Raw genomic sequence first — 20462 nt, 5'->3', positions numbered from 1 at the left:
TGAAATTTCTGGCGACTGCACCCATGCTTAACTGCTCAGAAGCCACAGCTGTGAGGAGAGGCAAGATTTAAAACAGCAGGGAGCATCTTTGTCACTTTCTGTTAGGGCAAGCGCAGGGATAGCCAAAAGTTTGGAATCGCTGGGGTGTTTGCCATGTTTGCATCAAAAGCAGCAGTTCTGTGGGGATGGCTGTAACTGCACCTTGTCTGGCACACATGGCAGAGGTGAGGTGCTGGCTACAGGAACAGGCAGCAGACATTGGTGCTGAAAGCTGGCTTCCTCAGCTGCATCAGTCTGGCAGATGTAAGACCAAATTTTCCAGACAGGAAGGTGTTTGGGAAAAGGACTCGAAGAAGGAGAGCTCTGGCTCTTCACTCCTCCTTGGGCATGGTCCACTGACAATCCCATCCCTTCCCCCTTCAGGCTCTCCATTGCCCTTAGCCTTCCCAACTACAGAGGTCACACCACACTCTTTGCTGGTACATCCAGGGATTTTTTTAAGCACGGCAAAGCGTTTTGCCCCGCACCAAATCCGATGAACTCACTTAAGTGAGTTTGGGCAGTGTCAGAAGTGCACTGAGAGCTGCCTGTGAGGCTGAACTGGAGGAACTCTGCTGCATCTCGTTGACCTTGGCAGAGATGGGACATTGACGTGTTTATTTATGCCCCGCTGATCAAAGCGTGCTGCAGGTAATGGGGAAGCGAAGGAGCCGAGGCTCCGATTTCATTTGCCTGGTGCCTATGGCTTCCCAGGGGAAGTCTCTCATGGATGGGAAGGTATGCACCAGCCCCATTAGAATATACCATGCACGCCTGCGTAGGCCTGGGGATGCGAGGACTTTGCATTCCTCAGCCAGAGCTGGCATTTTGTGACCGTGTCATAAAAGGGGTGAAGGAAATTGTATCAGGTCCATTTTCCACTGCTGCTCACGGCCACTATTAAGTTGCCTCATCCTCTAATTTCTCACCAGCACACTGAAGTCAGGAGCTTGGGGTGAATTTGAGGCTGTATTTTTACTCCTCAGCATTGCCATCTGATAAGGTGGGACCTGGGAGGGGAAAGAGAGAGGTGGTTTTACATGCCACAGGGCTGAGGAAAAGGAAGCCGTAGGCCAGTCAAGAGGAGTCAGAGTCAGTGTCTTCAAAGGGCAAATCTTAGGATCCTGATTGCTCTGCTAATATCTGAAGAGCCATGCAGCCATCAAGGAGTACTATTTTAGGAAATCTAGAAGGGTGGTGGTGGGAAGGAGACTCTGCCCCCTCATTCATATGCAGAAAAATGAAAATGGAGGGAGGAAGGATTAAAATATCTCTAATTGTTCCTAATGCATTGAAATTTGTTTAATTATTGAAATGGGAAAAATACTTTAATTAATGCATCATAGAAATGCTAGTGATATTTCTGAGCTGGTATAAAATTAATGCTTTAAATTAATCCACACTTGGAGATGTACTGCGCATTGATGTATGTAGAAATAATTTTGGCCTTTGACAAAGAAGGGGAAATAATACTGAAATATCAGTATTGTTCATCTGTGTGTGCTATTTCTTAATTTTTTTTAAGATTGTACCTGTAGGGCTCTATTTTTAAAAAAAAAAATATAATGTGCTGTGTTAATGACAGTATTAGGATCTAATGCTAAATCTTAACTACAACATCTATGGGCTGTAATTACTGCTATAAACTTTGAAATAAGGTAGTAGTAATTGGTAAAGCTATTTATAAAAAGTATTTCCTAAGATTGATGTATATCAGCTGCAGCATTTAAACCCCTGATTTATACAACTTTTCACAACTTGAGCTGAAAGACAAGGTTACAAGAATGTCTCCCCCTCCCTTGCCCTTGGAGTGTTTCTATGCTAGACTCTGCAGAGGGTTTGAGGAGGTTTCCAGGGCTTTTCCTAGGATCCCCTTCATGTTGTTACTTGTTTTCAGCTTTGCTGGCAGGGGCTGTCTCCTAACTCACCTCTGTTCCATGCAGCATCCCCTCAGAGCCCCTCCATGCACATCTCCCCCTTCCCTAGGGGGAGAAGGCTGGCTGTGGGTTCACCGGAACGGCAGAATCGGTGGCAATAACGAGACAAGGAATCATTAAACCATAAAAACCATGGCTCATTTGGCAATGGTTGTAAATCCAATTAGAATATCCTGCTTCCCCTGCTGCCCGCTTCTCAGCTGGGAGGGCAGCAGCCGTGTTCCTAGCAGAGGGCCAGGAGTGAGGGTGGAAAAGCTTCCTGCCCTGCTGCTGGAGTGTGTGGGCTGCCAAGGGAGCACCTGGCTCTGTGTGGAGTGCTTAGCAGTCACACGTGGGGAGACGCCTATGCTGGAGCAGCAGGGACTGCCCTGTGCATCCAGGGTGTGGTTCCACCAGAACTTAGGGCTAAGTCCAGGTTTCTGCTTTCCTGCTCCTGCTTTGCTGCCAGCTTCGTGTCCTTGTCCACTCCTGTGGCTTCTACAACTGCCCTGGGTCCCAGCAGAGGGAGGACATGGAGCTTCTGGAGCGAGTTCAGAGGAGGTCACCAAGATGCTCTGGGAGATGGACCAGCTCTGCTGTGAGGAAAGGTGGAGAGAATTGGGATTGTTCAGCCTGGAGAAAAGAAGCTTTGGAGTAACCTAATTGCAGTCTTCCAGTGCCTGAAGGGAGCCTACAGGAAAGATGGAAAAAGACTCTTGACAAGGGCCTGAAGTGACAGGACAAGGGGCAATGGCTTCACAGTGAAGGAGAGCAGGTTTAGGATGGCCATTGGGAAGAAATTCTTCCCTGTGAGGGTGGTGAGGCCCTGGCACAGGCTGCTCAGAGAAGCTGTGGCTGCCCCTGGATCCCTGGGAATGTTCCAGGCCAGGTTGGATGTGGCTGTGAGCAACCTGGGATAGTGGAAGGTGTCACTGCCCCTGGCAGGGTATCAGAATGAGATGATCTTTAAAGCCCCTTGCAGACCAAACCATTCTGGGATTCCGTATACAACTACTGCAGGGAGCTGTCAGATTTAACTTCACTTATCTTTTCTCCTGTGTCACACCTTTGTGGCTGCTCACATCACTCTGCTCCTGGGTTGTGTTTTTTTTGGCTGGACAACTCCCTGGGATGGCTCATATACGGTCATGTGTGCACTGGCACGAGGGAGATGTTGGCAGGAGCCTGGATGCATAGTAAGTTAGTCTGTTCTGGATTTCAGGTGTTCCGGATTTTCAGGGTTCCATGTCAAGTCTTAATCAAAATTTATTAAGACTGGATAGTTTGTACAGTCAGCAGCAGAAGGAATTGAAGAAGCTCTTTTTTTTTTTTTTTTTAAAGGAATGGAACATAAATGAACTTTGCAGGATATCTGCAAATACTTAAATTGGGCACGACAAATTTGATTATTCGTCTTTGTTCACCCAGTTATAGCACAGTGTATTAAGCTGCCCTTTTTTGTTTCGGATAGCTCGTGTAACTTACTGCATCAGGCCTAAATATTCTGCACCGTCATCAGTCCCAACTCCTGAAAACCAGGGATCAGGCAGAGAGGGAAGGGGGAGTTGCCCTTCCTCTCCTTAGTCACAAATTAAAGTTTAGGATTAAGAAATTAAAATAAACCCAGACAGCAAGATCTAATTTTTGAGTCATACTTAGTTTTTTAAGCCTTTTCCACAGCCATTAAAGGCCATACATCCAATTTTTTCTTAATTGTAAGCCAAAACTCTCACATAACCACATGATTCTAGGAAGTGGGACTGTATGAAAAACAGAAAACGTTGTGATGTGCACAATAAACCTGTGCCAGTTGGCCATACAAGCCTTAGACTGTGAGTAACAACAAGTTTTCCGTGTGTTTGCATTAGTACCTTCCTATTCAGCACCCACACAATTCCTGTGGCTTTGGGTGTGTGAAGCTATTTTTCCACAAGGGAGAGGGAAGGGGTCCCCGCTGGTGCTTTCCCACATTTACATTTCTTATAACATTTTATTTATATCTAATACTTTTTGCTTCCAATAGCACACTTGTCCCATTGTATTTGTAGCTTCTTCGATCTAAGGACACCAATTAAATTTCCAAGAAAAAATGGTTTGTTCCTTGACAAGCTGGCTTAGGGGAGGGTTGTATCAGGATTTGTTTTTCCCCCATACATCCCTACATCCCTTTTGGATGGATTCTTTTTCTTGCTTTAGCTGCAGTTTTCAGTACAAAGCTCCATCACTGTTACAGTATTGCCAAGTATTGAATATCACAACCTTTTAAAATAAATTTCATCACTGCAGTCATAAGGTAATTAAAAATGGGACGGGGAGCTAAGGCTGAAAACATGCATTCTGGTGGCACAACATGAGGATAAATGTGTGATTTTGTTGTGGTGGTTGCTATCTCCTGGGATTCTGAATCCAGCAATTTTTTATTGTTCTCTCCAAGTGATGGTACAATATTGAAGCCAGAGGATGACACAATTTTCTGCTGTTGTTGTGGCTGATGACACTGTGCTGTCACTACCATGGTATGATACACAAGTGTAGTTTTACGTGTATTTTAGCATTTTTTTAGTTGCAGAGGGTGTGCTTTGCCTATTGATACAAAAGCAGGATTTTCCCAATATATTTCTGGCTGGGTATATATCAGTGTTTAGCTTGTCAGTCATCCCACACTGCTAAAATGTTCCAGCTTTACCTTCTGTGGGGCTCTGACGGCTACCAGAAACCTGACAGTCTTCAAGGTGGAACTCGATCTGGCTGGGAAAAGGGTTATATTATATGTTTGCCAAGAAACTCAGGATAACTTTGGAGGTCTTCTCTGCAGGGCAGAACAGTTTGTCCCAGTTCAGTTTGCTGAATATTGTTCATCCTTATCTGCCTGTAGCTTAACTGTGCTCGGGATGGGTACACGTAACGTGACAACAGCTGTGCTCACAAATGGTTCCACTGTGCAGGCTGGGCAAGGCCAAGCTTTCAAGTGTGTTCCCAGGCCCTTTGATGTTTTAAGGGCATTTGCATCTGTCAGAATGGTTTGGTGCAAACGTGAGCATCCTTTAATCTGAGACTCAGAAACAGCAGTGTGGGATTCTGGCTCACGCATCTGTAGTGTAGTGAGAAACTCCTGGATTTCTGCTGCTAACTGGAGAATCTCTCCCGTGAAGGCCCTGAATCATCCTGCACAAAGAGGAACTGGGAGCTCCTCGAGCTCATGGCAGACATGCCATCTAGGAATGTGTACAGCATGCTGCTAGCAGCCACCTCTGCATAAAATGTCATAGGGGAAGTAATTTGGGAAGTCCTCACCTCCTTTTGTGCCAGGTATTTCTGTCCGTTGTGCCTCCATCCCCAGAGTTTGTAAAAAGACATGCACAGATCAACTTGCAGTGACTCGGTACATTGCTTTCCCTGTGTGAATTCTGCTGTTCACCTAGTAGTGTCAATAATCTTTCTACTGAGCTCCAGCAGTGAGAATGATACACTATTCTTGTTTATTCTCATATTAGAAGACTGCAGAACATCAAGGCTTACCCATTACTTTTATGAATATAAACTTGACCTCTGCTTAGAGTGAGCTGGGTTTTTGCTTTACAGGTGACCCCATTTTATCTTGGGAATGAATCACTTTTATTGCATCTCTGGGAAGTGCAATGTGCAGTGCAAGCCACATTCTTCACTCACTGTTTGCCAAATGTTCAGTAGCAATTTCCAAGATGAAATTTTGTTCAACCCAAAATTATGATTCTCTGACACTTTTTTCTTTGTTAGCATTAAGCATTATAATCTACTTAAATGGAAACCAGTGTAAGAAAAGTATGGAAAAGTATCCTTTTTTTTTTCCCCTCAGTAAGTGAGTCATTAGATAATTACTAGGTTCAGTGTATCTTGATTTTGCCTACCATGAGTGAAAGCTGCTGAGATGCTACTGGGTGTGTTAAAACTTGGGCAAACTCTCTGCAGTGGTGTGACTGGGAGGTCTCACTCAAGTTTCTCTAGCTTCAGTAGCAGCTCAGATGCATTTTCCAGGAGGTCAGGTACTATTGGCAGCTATGCTTTGTTTTCCCCTGCCTAAGACACCCTAGGCACCCCCTGGTTCCCAGAACATTACCAGCACTGAGTAGCACAGCAGTAGACTCAACATTATTTTGCTTTTTTAGATTACCTTTCTTGCTTTGTAAGTCGTTTCCTTCAGCAAGCTCCTTCTGCTCTCCATGTCCTCAAAGCTGTCTCCATGTAACATTATTTCCCTCCTTCCTTCTTATCTCTAGTGCCCTGTGTTATCTCTTCCTGAGCTCAAGAGTTTTGACCCCCCTCCTTCACCTCTCTCCATGGGCTGTACAGCGATAGAGCAGCCCAGGGTGGTGTGTGAAGATTGGTGACTGTTTCTTTGCAGGGGAATATGTGCAGTGGGAATCTCATGTGGAGGGACATCCAGCTGAGAGAACTGGCCTAAGCATGGTAGGAGTAGCTGAGGCAACATAAAAATTGAGGCTTGTGACAGGGCAGGCTCTGTGTTTGGTTTTCGGGGTGTCTCACCAAACTGAAATCCAATGTATGGCTTCCCGGGAGAGATGGTGCTGTCCTGCACACTGAGCTCTGGATGTTGTAAGGGGAAAGACTAGCTCTGAGCTAGCCCCTACTGATTCAAATCATACAATGCTAAGGGGTTGGAAGCAACCTGAAAGATATCTAGTCCCAAACCCATCTGCTGTGGGCAGGGACACCTTCCACCAGACCAGGTTGCTCAGAGCCACATCCAACCTGGCCTGGAACACTGCCAGGGATGGGGCAGCCACAATCTCACTGGGCAACCTGTGCCAGAGCCTCACCAACCTCACAGGAAAGAATTCCTTCCTAATATCCTAATAACCTAACTATCCCGTCTTTCAGCTCCTTGTAAAGTTACCTAAACTGTGTGACCAGGACAACTAAACCAAGCTGAATTAGCAGGAAGAAGCTTGGGACAGCCTTGCTGCTCTTTGGGTGGGTGTTAGAGCCAAACACAGAGCTCTTCCCTGCCTGAGCTGCAGCCCTTAAAGCCAGCTTTGATATTTCTACACCAAGCTGTGGCTGCACCAGCGAGGATAAGCCCAAACTAGGGGCTACTTGGGAAAGCTTTTGTTTCAATAAGAAAAAGCATGTCCTTGCCCGGGCCACTTAAATGCTGTCATGAGAGGCTTTCTCCTCTTGCTGCCAGAAGCTCACGGCTGAAATTGGGCCGGAGCAGCTTCATCCCAGCGTCACAGGACAGGACTTTCTCTGCTGGGAGCGTGTTTGCAGCAGCCTGGGCGTGTGGGCTGCCCCATTGCCTGCGGCAGGGGAGCAGGATGGGGAGCAGGGCTGAGGGCGGACGGGTGGCACCCAGCACCACGCGGGAAGGGCCAAGGTGGCAGGCAGAAAGCTCTGTCTCTCCCCACTTTTGGAGGAGGAGGAGGAGGAGGATCTCAGGGCTCCACTTGTGTGTAGCTTTGCTTCCTGGCTAGCTGAAGGGCTTGTCTGTGCTTGATAGCACTTGTTATTGCTCCTTTCTTGTTTGTTGGAGGACAGGGGGGAGGGAAGGTGAGGTACTTTCTATTTAAAACCAGAAGTGTTTGTCATCTCCATCCAGGTGAATTAACCCACAGTGGAAGGAAGTACGACATTCACGTTGCCTTTTGTAATCCGGGAAAGCCAGGAAAGGATTGTGCTCTCGTGCTTTCACTGCTGTCCTGTTGTTCTGCTCAGCTGGCCATCTCCTGCACCCTTCCCCTCTCAGATTTTGTGCCTGTCACTGCAGCAAGACCAAGCATTGCCCCTCTGTTTTCATGCTGGTGTGTGGCTGCTCCCTCTCACTGGTAATTACTGGGCTCTTGTACATAGCTGCTCTGCATGGGAAGACTACAGGTGCTGTCAGTCTTGTTCTATTATTTCCTCTTCCATCTTCACGAAATCCTTATTGCAGACATCTGTCTTCTACTGTGGTGCACCCAGCCTTCAACCAGGAGCTTAAGTTTCCCTGACTAGATGCATAAGTCCTCCCCTCCTGTCTCTGCAGAGAGTTTGTCTGCTCCTTCTCCTGCCTCACTTCCCAAAGCTCCTCTCTTGCTCTCCCTGAGGTGTGCAAAACACCTGGCAGTAATATGATGAGACAAATCTCACTTGGCAGCTTCCAGTGTTGATGTGCTGTGCACCTCCCTCTACCCTGCCTCCCAGTATCATCATGGATCTGCTCCAAATGCAGCTTTAAACTCGTCTTTTCACCTGCCCATATCCTTTGCAACAGAGCTATGGAAGTGGAAACTGGGGTTTGGAGCTTAATAAAAGGAAATTCAGTGCTGTGTACATCTGCGAAACAGCGCAGTGAGCAGGAGTGTGGGCTTGAGTTTGAGTATCTTACTATTTAGACCTTTGTGAGCAATCCTATTTTGAGTAGTAGTAAACCTTCCTCAGCCAGCAGCTTGTGTCTCCCTTAACAGTCTCTCTACTCCTGGGGAGCGTGTTTTTGAAAACTGTCTGTATTAGGCATGAGAAGTAGTACTTTCCTAGGCCTGAAGCAGAGGAGACTCAGTTCAGGTAGCCAGAAGAGCCAAGAGCAGTGTAGCACAAGAGTGATCTGATGTGGAAGCTTTGAAAAGACAGTTCAGCAGCAGCTGACAACAGTAAGACGTGGTGGAAACCCCGTGGGAACTCCCTGAATGGACAGATCTCTTCGACACAGACTGTTTGTTGAAATTATAGCTATTACAACTACTTACGCCCTGGGAGGGAAAATCCAAATTGATGAGAAATCCAGGGTTTCAGCCTGGTTTTGTAAGAAAGACTGTCTTTTCACTATAAACAAAAATTAAAGATTACATGAGGAAAAATATACAGGAAGAAGTTAACTGATGAGTTAATTAGCTAACAACTATTTTCCTTGTATTTTTTTAGTTGGGGTTAATCAGCCTGGAGAAGGGAAGGCTCCAGGGAGACTCATTTCAGCCTTCCAGTATTTAAAAGGAGTGTATAGGAATAGGGAGAGCTACTTTTTACATGGATAGGTAGTATTAGGACAAGGAGGATCTGTTTTAAACTGAAAGAGGAGAGATTTAGGTTGGATATTGGGAAGAAATTCTTTAATATGAAGGTGGCAAGGCACTGGTGCAGGTTGCCCAGAGCAGCTGTGGCTGCCCCTGGATCCCTGGCAGTGTCCAAGGCCAGGCTGGATGTGGCTCAGAGCAATCTGGGATAGTGGAAGGTGTCCCTGTCCATGGTAGGGGGGTTGGAATGAGATGATCTTCAATGCCCCTTCCAAGGCAAACCATTTTATGATTCCGTGATGACAATACCCACGATGAAGGTGTATAAAATGCTTCAGTTCTAACTTCAGAGCATGTGCTCCTTGCCTCCAGTGCAGGTGTTTTGTTTCACTTGACGTAAAGGCAAATAGAAGCTAAACCAGCTTTCAGGCCAGGCGTGCCCTGGCCATGGAGCAAACTGGGACAATTAGTTCAGATGTAAAGATGTAATTATGCCCTTACTGCTTTTACTTTCTGTGTGGGATCAGAAGTTGGTACTTGCGACTATGGAGCCACTCTGTAGTCACAGGAAATCATTGTGGAAGGAAAGGGAGGGAGCCACAAAGGTTTGTCTCTTTCTCAGTTTTTTTTTTTTCAGGTAGGGATTATGGAAACCAGAAAGATAAAAGTGGTGAATCATATTCTTCTGTCCTTTTCACAGACATATCCCAAATGTGCATTCCCTAGTGCTTTGTCATGTCTGAACTTCAAATGCAGTAGTGGATGGGAAATTCCACTATATCCTTTGGGAAACTGTCCAACAATCCTGACTTGGCTTTTTTTCTTTTCCCCTTCCCCCTCCCTAAAAGCATAGACTAAATGATGATGTAGTTTCTCTTTATAGTCTGTAGATTAGTCCACACACACATGAGCTATGCCTCTCAATCCATGTGGTTTACAGCCTTCAAATATCTTGTGTCTTGTGTCATGTCCTAGTTAATCAAATTCTTACCTATGTCTTGTTAATCAGTTTCTGTGATCATTTGCAATAAGGTCCAGACCTACACAGAGATATGTGAAGAGAGCTATCCAGCTCCAAAGAACAGGCGGAAATCAAAGAGAACTTAAGACTCAGCTAGAAGAGGCCAAGAGTGTTTGTCCACCATGCCCCATGAAAATTAATGGAGATTTTTGATAACTTTCTTATTCTCTGGATGTCTTCTGGTATCCCCTTTTGGGTCTGAGATAACCAGCCATGGCCACCACTTTTCCTAAGTTGCCCTGCAGCCATTACAAAGAGCTCAGCACCTCTGCTCTGAGCAAAGTCACTTTCTGCATTTGCATGTGAAACTAAAAAGACACCAGTGGGTTTATTTTGGTGTTTCTCTCATACTGCAAGCTTACATCAGGTGTTTGCCTACTCTCAGTCTTTGTGTTTGTTTCCCAGCTCTTATCACCGACTAGGTACGCGGTGTTAGTTTTGTTTTTGTTTTTTATCAGCTGCAGTAGAAGCAGTGAATTAGATCCTTTGTATCATTCTGAAATAGTAACAGAAAAATGCATTTTTCCTTAGCAGGATGTGTCACTGATGGAGTCTGAAGAAACCAGTGAGGGAGGTACCACTCCCCCAGGAGCCAGCAGCACCACTGGGGACACCTGGGATTCTTCAGCCGTGGAAGGAGAGCATCATGCCACTCACATAGCAGCCAAAATGAGCACCAGCCCGTCTAACTCTGCAAAGGGAGCAGAGCTCAGCACGCCCAAGGACTGCCTTTCTGCTCCAGGGAAAGCAGCAGAGATGCTGGGCAGACCCTCTAACTCTGTGCAAAAAGTGCCAGCAGGACTGGAACAAGGCCAAGGGGATGCAGAGCCTCAAAAGGGACTCTCAGAAGTGGAAGGAGATATACTTTTAGAGGAGGGTGGACTGGATTATTCTTTGAAACTTAGGCAGTTGGAACTGGTTGGCCTGGAAAGCACCCAGGACCCTTCTTCGTGCAGCACAGTCCAGGATGAGTCAGCCCCTGGCAGCCCCATCCTGCAGGCTGTGAACCTCAGCACTGAGTTTCCTCAGTGCCAGGCAGAACTGGCTTTTCATGGCTCAGACCCTCAGGCCCAGCAACCAAAATCCTCTTTGGCTGATGCCATTTCCTCTCAGAGAGAGACACCTAAGTGCTTTTTGGTGTGTCAAACTGTTTCAGAGGGGCATTATAAGGCTGAACCCTTTCTGGATAACAACTGCAGGGATTCTTTGCAGGAGGTTGATGCTGGTGCAGAAAAGGAGCAAAGTACCAAAAAGTTGGCACCAGCACCTGATGAGCAGCCTACCTCAGGGGGAGCAGTAGAATACACAGCTAAACCTTACACTTCTGAAGATGTTCAGGAAAGCTTAAGAGCACCCCAGGGTTTGGAAGAGAGTACAGAATCTTTCTCTTCCCATCAGTCTTCCTCCACCGTAACACGTGACAGCCAAATGAGTTCATTACGAGCAGAAGGAAACACCTCAGCTGGTGAAACAAGGAATACCAGCACAGTCAAAGACCAGGGAATGGTTCCTAAAGAGAACTCATCTGCTTCCAGATGCCTTCATCTGGAAGACGATGATGACAGAAAAACTGAGGGCAGACCTGCCCCTTTGGCAGAGAGCACTTTCCAAGGAAAGAGTACGGCTAAAAGGGTGGGGGAAGTGAATGCTTCACAGTATAAGGAGCCAGCTCAGGAGGAGGCAGTGTCTAAACTTCAGCAGGAAGAGGAGGAGAAAGAGTGCAAAGAGCAAAATCTGCTGGAAGAAGGGAAACCTTTGGAGCCCAAAGATCAGAAAAGCAAGGAACAAAATGAGCAGGATCAAGTGCAGAGGGAAGAACTCAGAGTAGAGGAAGAGCTCCAATTAGAGGCCCTGTCATCAGCTTTTGGGTCAGAGATGCTTTCTGTTCCCAGGCATCATGTGGACGTGTGTGGTTTGGAGTATGTTTTGTTGTCTGAGCAAACAGGATCAGCATTTTCTCCTGGGGAACCTGTCTCTGTGGATCAGCATCCTGGTGAGGACGTGCTGCTGAAAGCTCACATCACAGAAGCTGCTTCTAGATGTCAGCCACCTGCTGTCAGCCCTCTGTCCTCAAATCACCTGAACCCAGGGGGTGAAAGTCCACACACGTGCCAGGGCTCTGAGCAGGCAGGAGACCTGGAGGACTCTGGCCGCTTTTCCATCGGTGGTCAGGATATTGGAGAAGCTCACTGGGATGATAAGACACGACTGGGCAGGGACAATGAGCACAGTGATGGTCATGGAAAAGCTGTGCAGAGGTTTGATAGAAGAGAGGCACCGCTCTGTGGAGGAGTGGCAGCACCTTCTAGGGCAGAGAACCCAGAGGTTCCTGTTCCAGCACACCCTTCCTCTGGTAGCAGTAACTTGGAGCTTCCTGATCCCACTGATCATCATCCTATTACAGGAAGAGCTCAGCTTTGGGACTTCATTCCAGCTTCCCCCTCAGAGCTCACCTCAGCAGCCTCAGTGTCTGTCCCAGAGCAGAAGGCTGCTAGAACAGCCTCTGTGACCCCTGAGCTGCCAGACTCTGCAGGGAAGCCATCCTCCCAATCTGCTCCTGCACGAGGGTGGGACCCAACACCAGCAGAAACTGCTGCTTTAAGGACAGATGCAGGGGAGGCCGAGACTTTCCATGAACTCCTTACTTCTGAGGAAGGCTTTCATGAAGACCTTAGTGGGCCATCTTCTTTCTCTGTAATGTGCACAAGCTCCCCTCCTCTAGAAGAGAGCCTTCCTGGGGATAGGAGGTCTGTGGCTAGTGTTGCAGGGCCTCTGGGACCATCCCAAACACCAGGAAGGACTTCCACTCCCCTGAGCCACCCAGAGATAATGCAGCAAAGCTCCCCCCAAAAAAGTGCCATTATCCAAGGAAGAGAAATGGGAACAAATGTGGATCATAAAGCACAAGTGCCTTTATTTGATGAGTCTGACTGCAGTTTATACCAAAAAGAGCCTGGATCCAGAATTTCCAGTGTCCTGAGCACCCTAACGTGGCCCTCCGAAGACGATACAGTCCTTGCTGTGAACGAGGAAGGACAACCTCTGTCCCCTGTGTCCCACTCAAGCCTACCTCTGGTGTCTGAGCCTGATGCCAAACAGCTTCCTCATCTTCCTTCCCACGTTCAAAGGCCCAGGCAAACTCAGGCCTCTGCACTCCATGCAAATCACCTTGTTCCACCTCCAGCCCCCGAAGGTTACCAACCAATGGCTCCTGGACCACATTCCAGACCCTCCCTCAGCTGTGGGGTGGATGATGATAAACTGGGAGCCATACACCCTGCGCTAAGCCATCCTCTCCACACTGCCACCTCTGCATCTGTGTCCAACTCCGTGGCCTCTGCTTCTGATGGAGAAAGTCTAGCAGAGAGAGATGAGCTGGCTCCAGTCAGTGGAGGGTGGGATCTTGGTGACTCAGGTCCCCACGATACAGAGACTTCTGATGACTCAGGGGTCAGTTTGCTGACCAAAAGTTTTTCGGCTCTTGGAAGTGAAATGTTGGTTGGCTGCTCTGACACCAGCCCTGAAACAGCAGACCACCACATGGATATAGAGAGTGGAAAATCCTCACCTGACCACCCTTCCTGGCCCTCGCTGGAAGGCTTGATAACATCCCCAGACTCCAAGAGCAGAGACTCTGCACAGCTCCCTCCAATGCTTGCATTCAGCAATCCAATCCATTTCCTTCGGCTCGGCCCTCCATCGCCGCCGACTACCAGAACAACCTGCCAGGACGAGGAGCTGCAGTGGGAGCAGCCTGCAGGCAGCTTTGGGGTGGACACAAAGAACATCCAGGCTCCACTGGCAGCCACAGAGAAAATAGAAGGTGAGAGGAGGGTCAGGCAAAGGAAGGAGGAGAACATCAGGCTGGAAGGAGGAGAACATCAGCCAAAGGAAGAAGTGGCCAAACATGCTCCCTTGGAAAAATCATCAAGTTGGCCAGACAAAAAAAAAGTTGGGGTAGTTGTGCAGGAGCCAGCAGCCAATCAAGAAAACCCAGTTAAAATCCGAGGAAGAACCAAGGACTGGCACCGTCAGGGGGTGAAGAGGATGTCAGTGCCACCAGACATTTTGCAGCGTGAGTCCTCTCTTCCATTTCTCTTCCTCCTTCCCCCTCCAGCTTAGTGCAGTTACCAAAACGTAGGATTAAATTAAATAGACAATGTGATGGAGAGGCATGAGAGCTCAGAGCTTAGCAGGGCTCTTGTGCCTTTCTGGTGATATTCCTTGCTCCAACCCTACAGCCCCCTGCTGTCCTGCCCCAGGTTTCCCTTTCCAACTGTCCCCTCCCTCCTCTCTGCTGCCCTGTGCATCCTGCTTGTTCTCTTGAGTCCGTATGCCCTCTGGGGCTCAGTGCCCCCATTCCACACTAACACCTGCACCAATGAACTTGTTTCATGGAACCCCAAGGCACTGAGGAATAGCCACGCACACACCCTCAGGAGCTCATATCTCTTATCACTTGTTTATTTGCTGCCTCCTCTTATTTTGCAGCTGGCACTTTTAGGTTCCCAGTTGACCTTCTAAAAAAGATGATTTTCCTGTGAGCGCAGGATTTGAGAGTACAGATAAGAATGCAAATTCGTCAAACCCAAGGTCCCAGCTTGCACAGAAGTCAAATCACTGATGTCACAAGTGGAAAACATGCATTTTCTGTAATGCAGCTCATTCAGCAGTACTTGCTGTCAGGATGTGTGTCTGTTCTTTGCTATATCTTACATGAACTTTAAATAATTGTTTCTTTTCAGCTCTTGCTTTAGTTTATTTTTGAAGCTCTGCAACATGCTGGATTTTTGGCACAGAGGAAAAGGAGGGGGGTGTGGAGGGGTGTAAAAGGTTTGGCAGAACTCAAATCAAGATTTTTTTCATATGCCTGACCTGTAAATTCATGGTTCCATATTTTAAAACATTCAAGGCAACAGTACTTTCCCCTTATCCATAACCGCAGTTCACTCTTTAGCCTTTCTTCCTTTTTCTGCTTCCAATTATTTTAGATTTAGAATTTCTTCACCCGTTATTTGATTAAATCCCTCACAAACCAAAAGGCTTTCTCCATTTTTACACTTTGGCACCACTGATCTCCTGATGCCTGGCCCAGGTAGCTGAAAGTGTAAGGACTGTACCAAACAGGGCGCACAGGTAGTGTTTTTGCTTGGATAACTGGAGAGGGAAGTTCTTAGGGTTACTGTTGTTGCCGAAAATGTCAGCCTTTTTCTTTGTGTGAGAAGTAAAGGTGGCTAAGATGTAAAGTGTAAGTAATGTCAAGGACTATTAAAACTAGAATATCTCTGACCCAGAAATAAATGTCATGAGGCCATCTGTACTCCAACTCAAGACTGCCACTTAGGTGGGTTATAGGTAAGTGGTATCACTGTATCTTTTGGATTGTAGATTGACTCTAAAAATGGACTGATGTCTTTACTTCCCAATTGTCTTCTATGCAGAGGTTTCTTCTGTTCCTTCAGAGGAAGAAGCTCACAAGGTACACAGGGAACCACCAGTCAGCTCAGAAACAGTTATAATGCGGTGAGTCCCTCAAAGACCCTTAGAATTTGCCCCCATCCCTGAGCAGCACAGACATCTCCATTGTTTCTGAGTTACTAAAGATGATGATAAGGAGCAGAAAACTAGAATTAAATGCCCTAGGCCTGTGTTTCAGTCTGTGCTCTCTTGAAGAGGACCCCACTGCAACACAAGTATTTCTGTGCCTTCAGCACAGCCTTTCCATTAAGCCATACTTTGCCCTTTGTGTCAAGGAATGCTTGTGGAGCTTGAGCTTGTTGGGAAGGGAGAGGTCCCTGTTGAGACAGATCAGTTTCTAAGATTTGAATAAACCATCTCTGGCACTGTGCTCTTCGTTCACTCTGTGTTTTGAAATCCTTATTCCCTGGCAGAGAGAAGAAACCTGTGGATGCAACAGAGAATTTCAAACGCCGGCACTCCAAACTGATCAACTCCTGTAAGTACCTCCTGCCTCGGGCTGCTGTGGCAACCTCCTCTCCTCCATCATCTCTCACCTTTGCAGGGAGCTCAAAGGAGAGTGACTCCTGCCACATGGTGGTAGTGAGGATGGAGTGTTTAGAGAGCAGGGAAGGCAGCTGGAGCCCTGCAGTACACTCAGGCAGCTGGGGAGCTTTGCCTGAATTTGGCTGTCCCAGTCTGAGACAGTTTTCTCCAGACTGAAGCAGAGGTTCTGATTACAGAAGAGATAAATGCATGTGTCTTTTTTCACAGCAAGATTGCTGTATCAGGAGTACAGTGATGTGGCTCTGAACAAGGCCATCCAAAGCCAGAAGAGAGTGGATTATCCAGAGGATATAGAGTCAAGTTTCCCAAGTTCCCCGAGGCTACGGAGGAAAGTGCTGTCTCCCCAGGACTCATACTTGCAACGTCTGTCAGTCTCCTCCAATGCATCCCTGTGGCAGGACATCCCCATGATACGGGGCAGCAGAGTGCTGCTCAACATGTCCCGTGAGGAGCAGAGGCTACAAGAGGTAAGGGACAGATGTGACATGGTAAATGGGTGGCCTGTAGTCAAGAGTCTCTGGAAGAGAGGTTAAAGCAGAGAGCAAAAACTATGATGTGGGAATGCAGGTGGTTGAAGCAGAGGTCACTTCTACCTCTGGCAGCAGCATGGAATGTGAAGTAGAGCAGTGCTGAAGTGCTGAATTGCAGAGAAAAGCAGCACTGAAGGACAGACTCTGCACTGTATCAGGAACTCCATGAAAACAGACATGGGGAAGTGGGAACAAGATAAAGAATTTTGAGTATGCTCAATGCAGAAGGACATATAAAAGTAGAAGACTTGCAGCATTCTTCCACACATGAGCTTGTGAGAGATGCTAATAAAACCACAGTAAATTGTATTTTCTGTGGTAGAGCGTGCGTTTAGCAAATTGACCTGTGTGAGTTTAGAAAATTGACCTCTGCGAGATGCAGGAGCTGAGAGGAAACAGGGAGATGTATGGATTTGGCAGAATGGCACAGAGAAACTGAGTAAGGAAAATGAGAGAAACTGAGAAGTGGATGGGAGGACCCAGAGGAAGAGGTGAAAACAACAGCATGGGAAACATGATGAAGGATGAAAACGTGGGTGGTGCAGGTGCTGGACTTGTAAAATGGGGAACGCTGTGAAAGTGGTGTTGAGGGGAAATAAAAAGTAAAATGAGAGCAAGTAGCTATTTTTAAGTCATACCACAAGTCTGTTTTCTAAATAAAGTCTATAATATCATGCTTGCCCTTCATTTCTAAGGCCTCTCTTCTGTCATTACTACTTGCATCATGTGCTATTGCCTCTCCATAAGATTCCTCACGGGCTTGTGCAGTCTGCTGATGCTGTGCTCCCTCGTTTTCTCTCTCAAGGCCAAGTTTGAGTTGATAATATCCGAGGCTTCCTACCTGCGCAGTTTGAACGTGGCAGTGGATCACTTCCAGCGCTCGGTGGAGCTGCAGGCGATGCTCACCAACCAAGAGCGCCAGTGGCTCTTCTCCCGCCTGTCTGATGTGCGTGATGTCAGTGCCAGGTGAGACATGGCCCTTTGCTTCCAGGACTAACAGGCTCGTGGGGATTCCATCAGGAACATTTCTCCGTCCTCTTCTGCATTTTCACTGACCTTCAAGGCAGATACAGCACTTAATGATGACACGCTGTCACTGGCTGGAGAGGAATATTCACCTTTTTAGGTGACAAGGCAATGTAAATTCTGGTGTTAAATCTCTGTTGTGCACAGAGCACATAGCAGGAGATCAAAGTGTTCCAAATGGTAATGTAGCCTCGTGCCATTGGTTTCAACTACAATTAAACTTGACTAACTAGAACCCGACCCAAACCAGCTCCTGCCAAATACAAGACAAAAGGGGCAGCTGCATGAGCCCTGATGAAAAGCAGGGGGAGATAAGGGAAAAAAAAGTAAGTTACAACCATCACTTGACAGGAACTAATGTGAATCAATTGAGCGTAAGTTGTGAAATGTGGACATGACCCCACATGCAAGGAATCCTGTATGTTGTAGGATTCTGTTCTGTTTTTCCTCCTGCAAGGCTTGGCTAGATAAATCACTAAGCTGGTAAAGTTTGCTGCCACCTTTTCCATTTCTATCAGTGGGATTATTCCTGTGAGGTCTTGGTTTCCAGCTGTTTCCTGACCATGCCTTTAGAAGCATGACCTCTCAAGAACAGAGGTCTTTTGCCTCTGCTTTTCCTTGCTGATACCAAGGCCTAAATTGTCATTGTCCAGACATTACACTCTCTAGAACTAAAGAGCTGGCTTGTGCTTATCTGTCAGGGTTTTAGAGGACTAAATGACACTGATATTTCTCTCTCCTTTTAATGCACTACATCCATGTGCTGCAGTTTCCTCTTTGACTTGGAGGAGAAATTTGAAGAGGACATGTTCACCTTCCATGTGTGTGACGTGGCTCTGAAACACGCCCCTGACTTCCGCAGGGTGTATCTGCCATATGTGACAAACCAGACATATCAGGAGCAAACCTTCCAGAGGTTACTGTAAGTTTTCCTCATTTGTTGCACCCTTCTTCCCCTTACTGCCTGGAATATTGACTCTTTCAAACAATGGGGAATGCTGCAGGAATGGGCTGTTGAGCAGTGCTCTTGCTATACCCTCAGAAGTACCTTCCTCAGTACAGTGGCATTTGGGACAGCAGGACAGAGCTCCTGCACGCTTCTCTCCCATAGCATTGACTGTGTTGCAGGCTGTTCTCTGTCTGCCCTCTACTGAAAAGAGCAAAAATGACCGTCCTGGATGATGGTTTTCAGTCTCTGGTTTTCAGACCACCAAGAACCAGAGTGCAAACCACCACTGTCCCCATCAAAGGAGCACTACTGATAGAGAGAGTTGAAACGTAGATGTTACTTCTGGCTTTTACTCCAGAGGGCTGTGGAAAGAGAAAAGGGGTAATAACAGCTGCACTGCCATCCTGTAGCTGTTAGAAACCAATATGTGCTCTTCAGCAGCAGCCTGGTGCAGTTTCTTGACATCTCTTGCCCCAGGGACAAAACCTGGCTGTTGGGAGTACTCCAATATTCTCTGAAATCTGATACTAGGAAGGTTATTTATTTACTCTGATGCCCGGATGTCTTTTTTTTCTTTGCCACTCCCACAGAAATGGAAATGCAGGGTTCCAGCAAGTCCTGGAGAGACTGGAAAGTGATCCAGTATGCCAGCGCCTCTCGCTTAAATCCTTCCTTATCCTCCCCTTCCAGCGCATCACTCGACTCAAGCTCCTCCTACAGGTAACTGTGGTGATTCTCTGCTTTCCCTCAAGTTTCCCTCAAGCTGTGTCTAGGAGCAGCTGGGGAGCTCAGCCTGGAGAAAAGGAGGCTCAGGGAGGACCTTCTCACTCTCTACAACTCCCTGACAGGATGGTGCAGCCAGGTGGGGGGTCGGGTTCTACTCCCAGGGAAGAGCAACAGGAAAAGAGAAAACAGCCTCGCGTTGCACCAGGGAAGGTTCAGGTTGGACACCAGGAAGAATTCCTTCACTGAAAGGGTGGGCAGGCTTTGGAAGGGGCTGCCCAGGGACACAATGGAGTCACCATCCCTGGAGGGGCTCAGGAAATGACTGGATGTGGCACTGCGTGAGGCAGTGCTGTTTGTGTATCTTGCAGGACTGTTGTGACACTACTTTAATTGTACTCCAGTACAGAATTTATGGAGTCTTTTCAGAACATGCTGATTTACATTTTATTGAACTTTTCTTGCTTCCTGCTAGGAAAACAAAGCAAGGGTTCCTTGGCTGCCCTCTGGAAGGCAGCCTGTCTCTACTCTGCCTGCAGCATTGACTAATAAGGAGCCTTCCAGACAAGGAACCAGCCAGTCCCTAATGAATTAATTTTGAGCTCTTTCTATGAAATTCTTGGGTTTTATTATTTGAGGCCTCTTTTTAACAGGAGAAAAGGACAACTCTGCTCTGTTCATGAACCCATTTGTGCTTTAGCTAGTGGTTGCTTTCTATGCCATGTAACTTCTGTGTGATAATTAATGCAATTTAGATTTTCAAGAATGTCCTGGTCAGTGTGACTTAGCAATGACATTCTGCATCTCAAATTTTTGGCCTTGTTGTGTTCACATGTCATCACCTACTTCTGCTTCATTATTTCTCCTACTCTTCAGTGGTGCTTATGTCCACCTTTCCCTGTTTGCATCATGAAAATCATCTTTTACTCACACAGAATATCCTGAAAAGAACTCGGCCCGGGTCTGAGGAGGAAGTGCAAGCAACGCAGGCCTATGATGCACTTGAAAAGGTAAAACTGCCAACCCTTTCTGCAGGGTTTCTTCCTTTCTTTGTCTCCAATTAATCATCAACTCCCACCCTTACCCCTGCAAGAAAATCTTGCTTTAAAAAAGCCCAAAACATTACTCAATTGCATCCTTTCCTCTTATCCTGTTTATTGTAGAGGCAAGATTTAAAGTTTTCTGGGACAACTTGTTATCTAAATTTTTTACAGCCTCATAAAGGTGGATTGTTCTGTCTAATGATGA

General features: G+C 46.9%; 1 protein-coding gene across 5 annotated transcripts in view; it reads left to right on the top strand.

Annotated features, from left to right (window-relative positions):
- ARHGEF5 (Rho guanine nucleotide exchange factor 5) overlaps positions 1 to 20462 on the top strand; it is a 32486-nt gene that overhangs the window by 7557 nt on the left and 4467 nt on the right. For 3 of the 5 annotated variants that reach the window (XM_085048941.1, XM_085048940.1, XM_085048943.1), the window contains exons 2-9: positions 10494 to 14037; positions 15404 to 15485; positions 15854 to 15918; positions 16194 to 16453; positions 17322 to 17482; positions 18312 to 18464; positions 19082 to 19211; positions 20150 to 20224. In XM_085048941.1, the coding sequence (XP_084905067.1) occupies positions 10509 to 14037; positions 15404 to 15485; positions 15854 to 15918; positions 16194 to 16453; positions 17322 to 17482; positions 18312 to 18464; positions 19082 to 19211; positions 20150 to 20224 (4455 nt within the window). In that variant the 5' untranslated portion in view covers positions 10494 to 10508. The remainder of the gene's footprint in view (positions 1 to 10493; positions 14038 to 15403; positions 15486 to 15853; positions 15919 to 16193; positions 16454 to 17321; positions 17483 to 18311; positions 18465 to 19081; positions 19212 to 20149; positions 20225 to 20462) is intronic. The other 2 variants (XM_085048942.1, XM_085048944.1) reach the window with 1 other exon arrangement.

The sequence above is a fragment of the Lichenostomus cassidix genome, chromosome 1Aa (genome assembly GCF_008360975.1).
Source record: "Lichenostomus cassidix isolate B80296 chromosome 1Aa, HeHo_3.0, whole genome shotgun sequence".
NCBI lineage: Eukaryota > Metazoa > Chordata > Aves > Passeriformes > Meliphagidae > Lichenostomus > Lichenostomus cassidix.
Note: the sequence above shows the minus strand (reverse complement) of the source record. Positions and strands in the feature narration are given on the sequence as shown.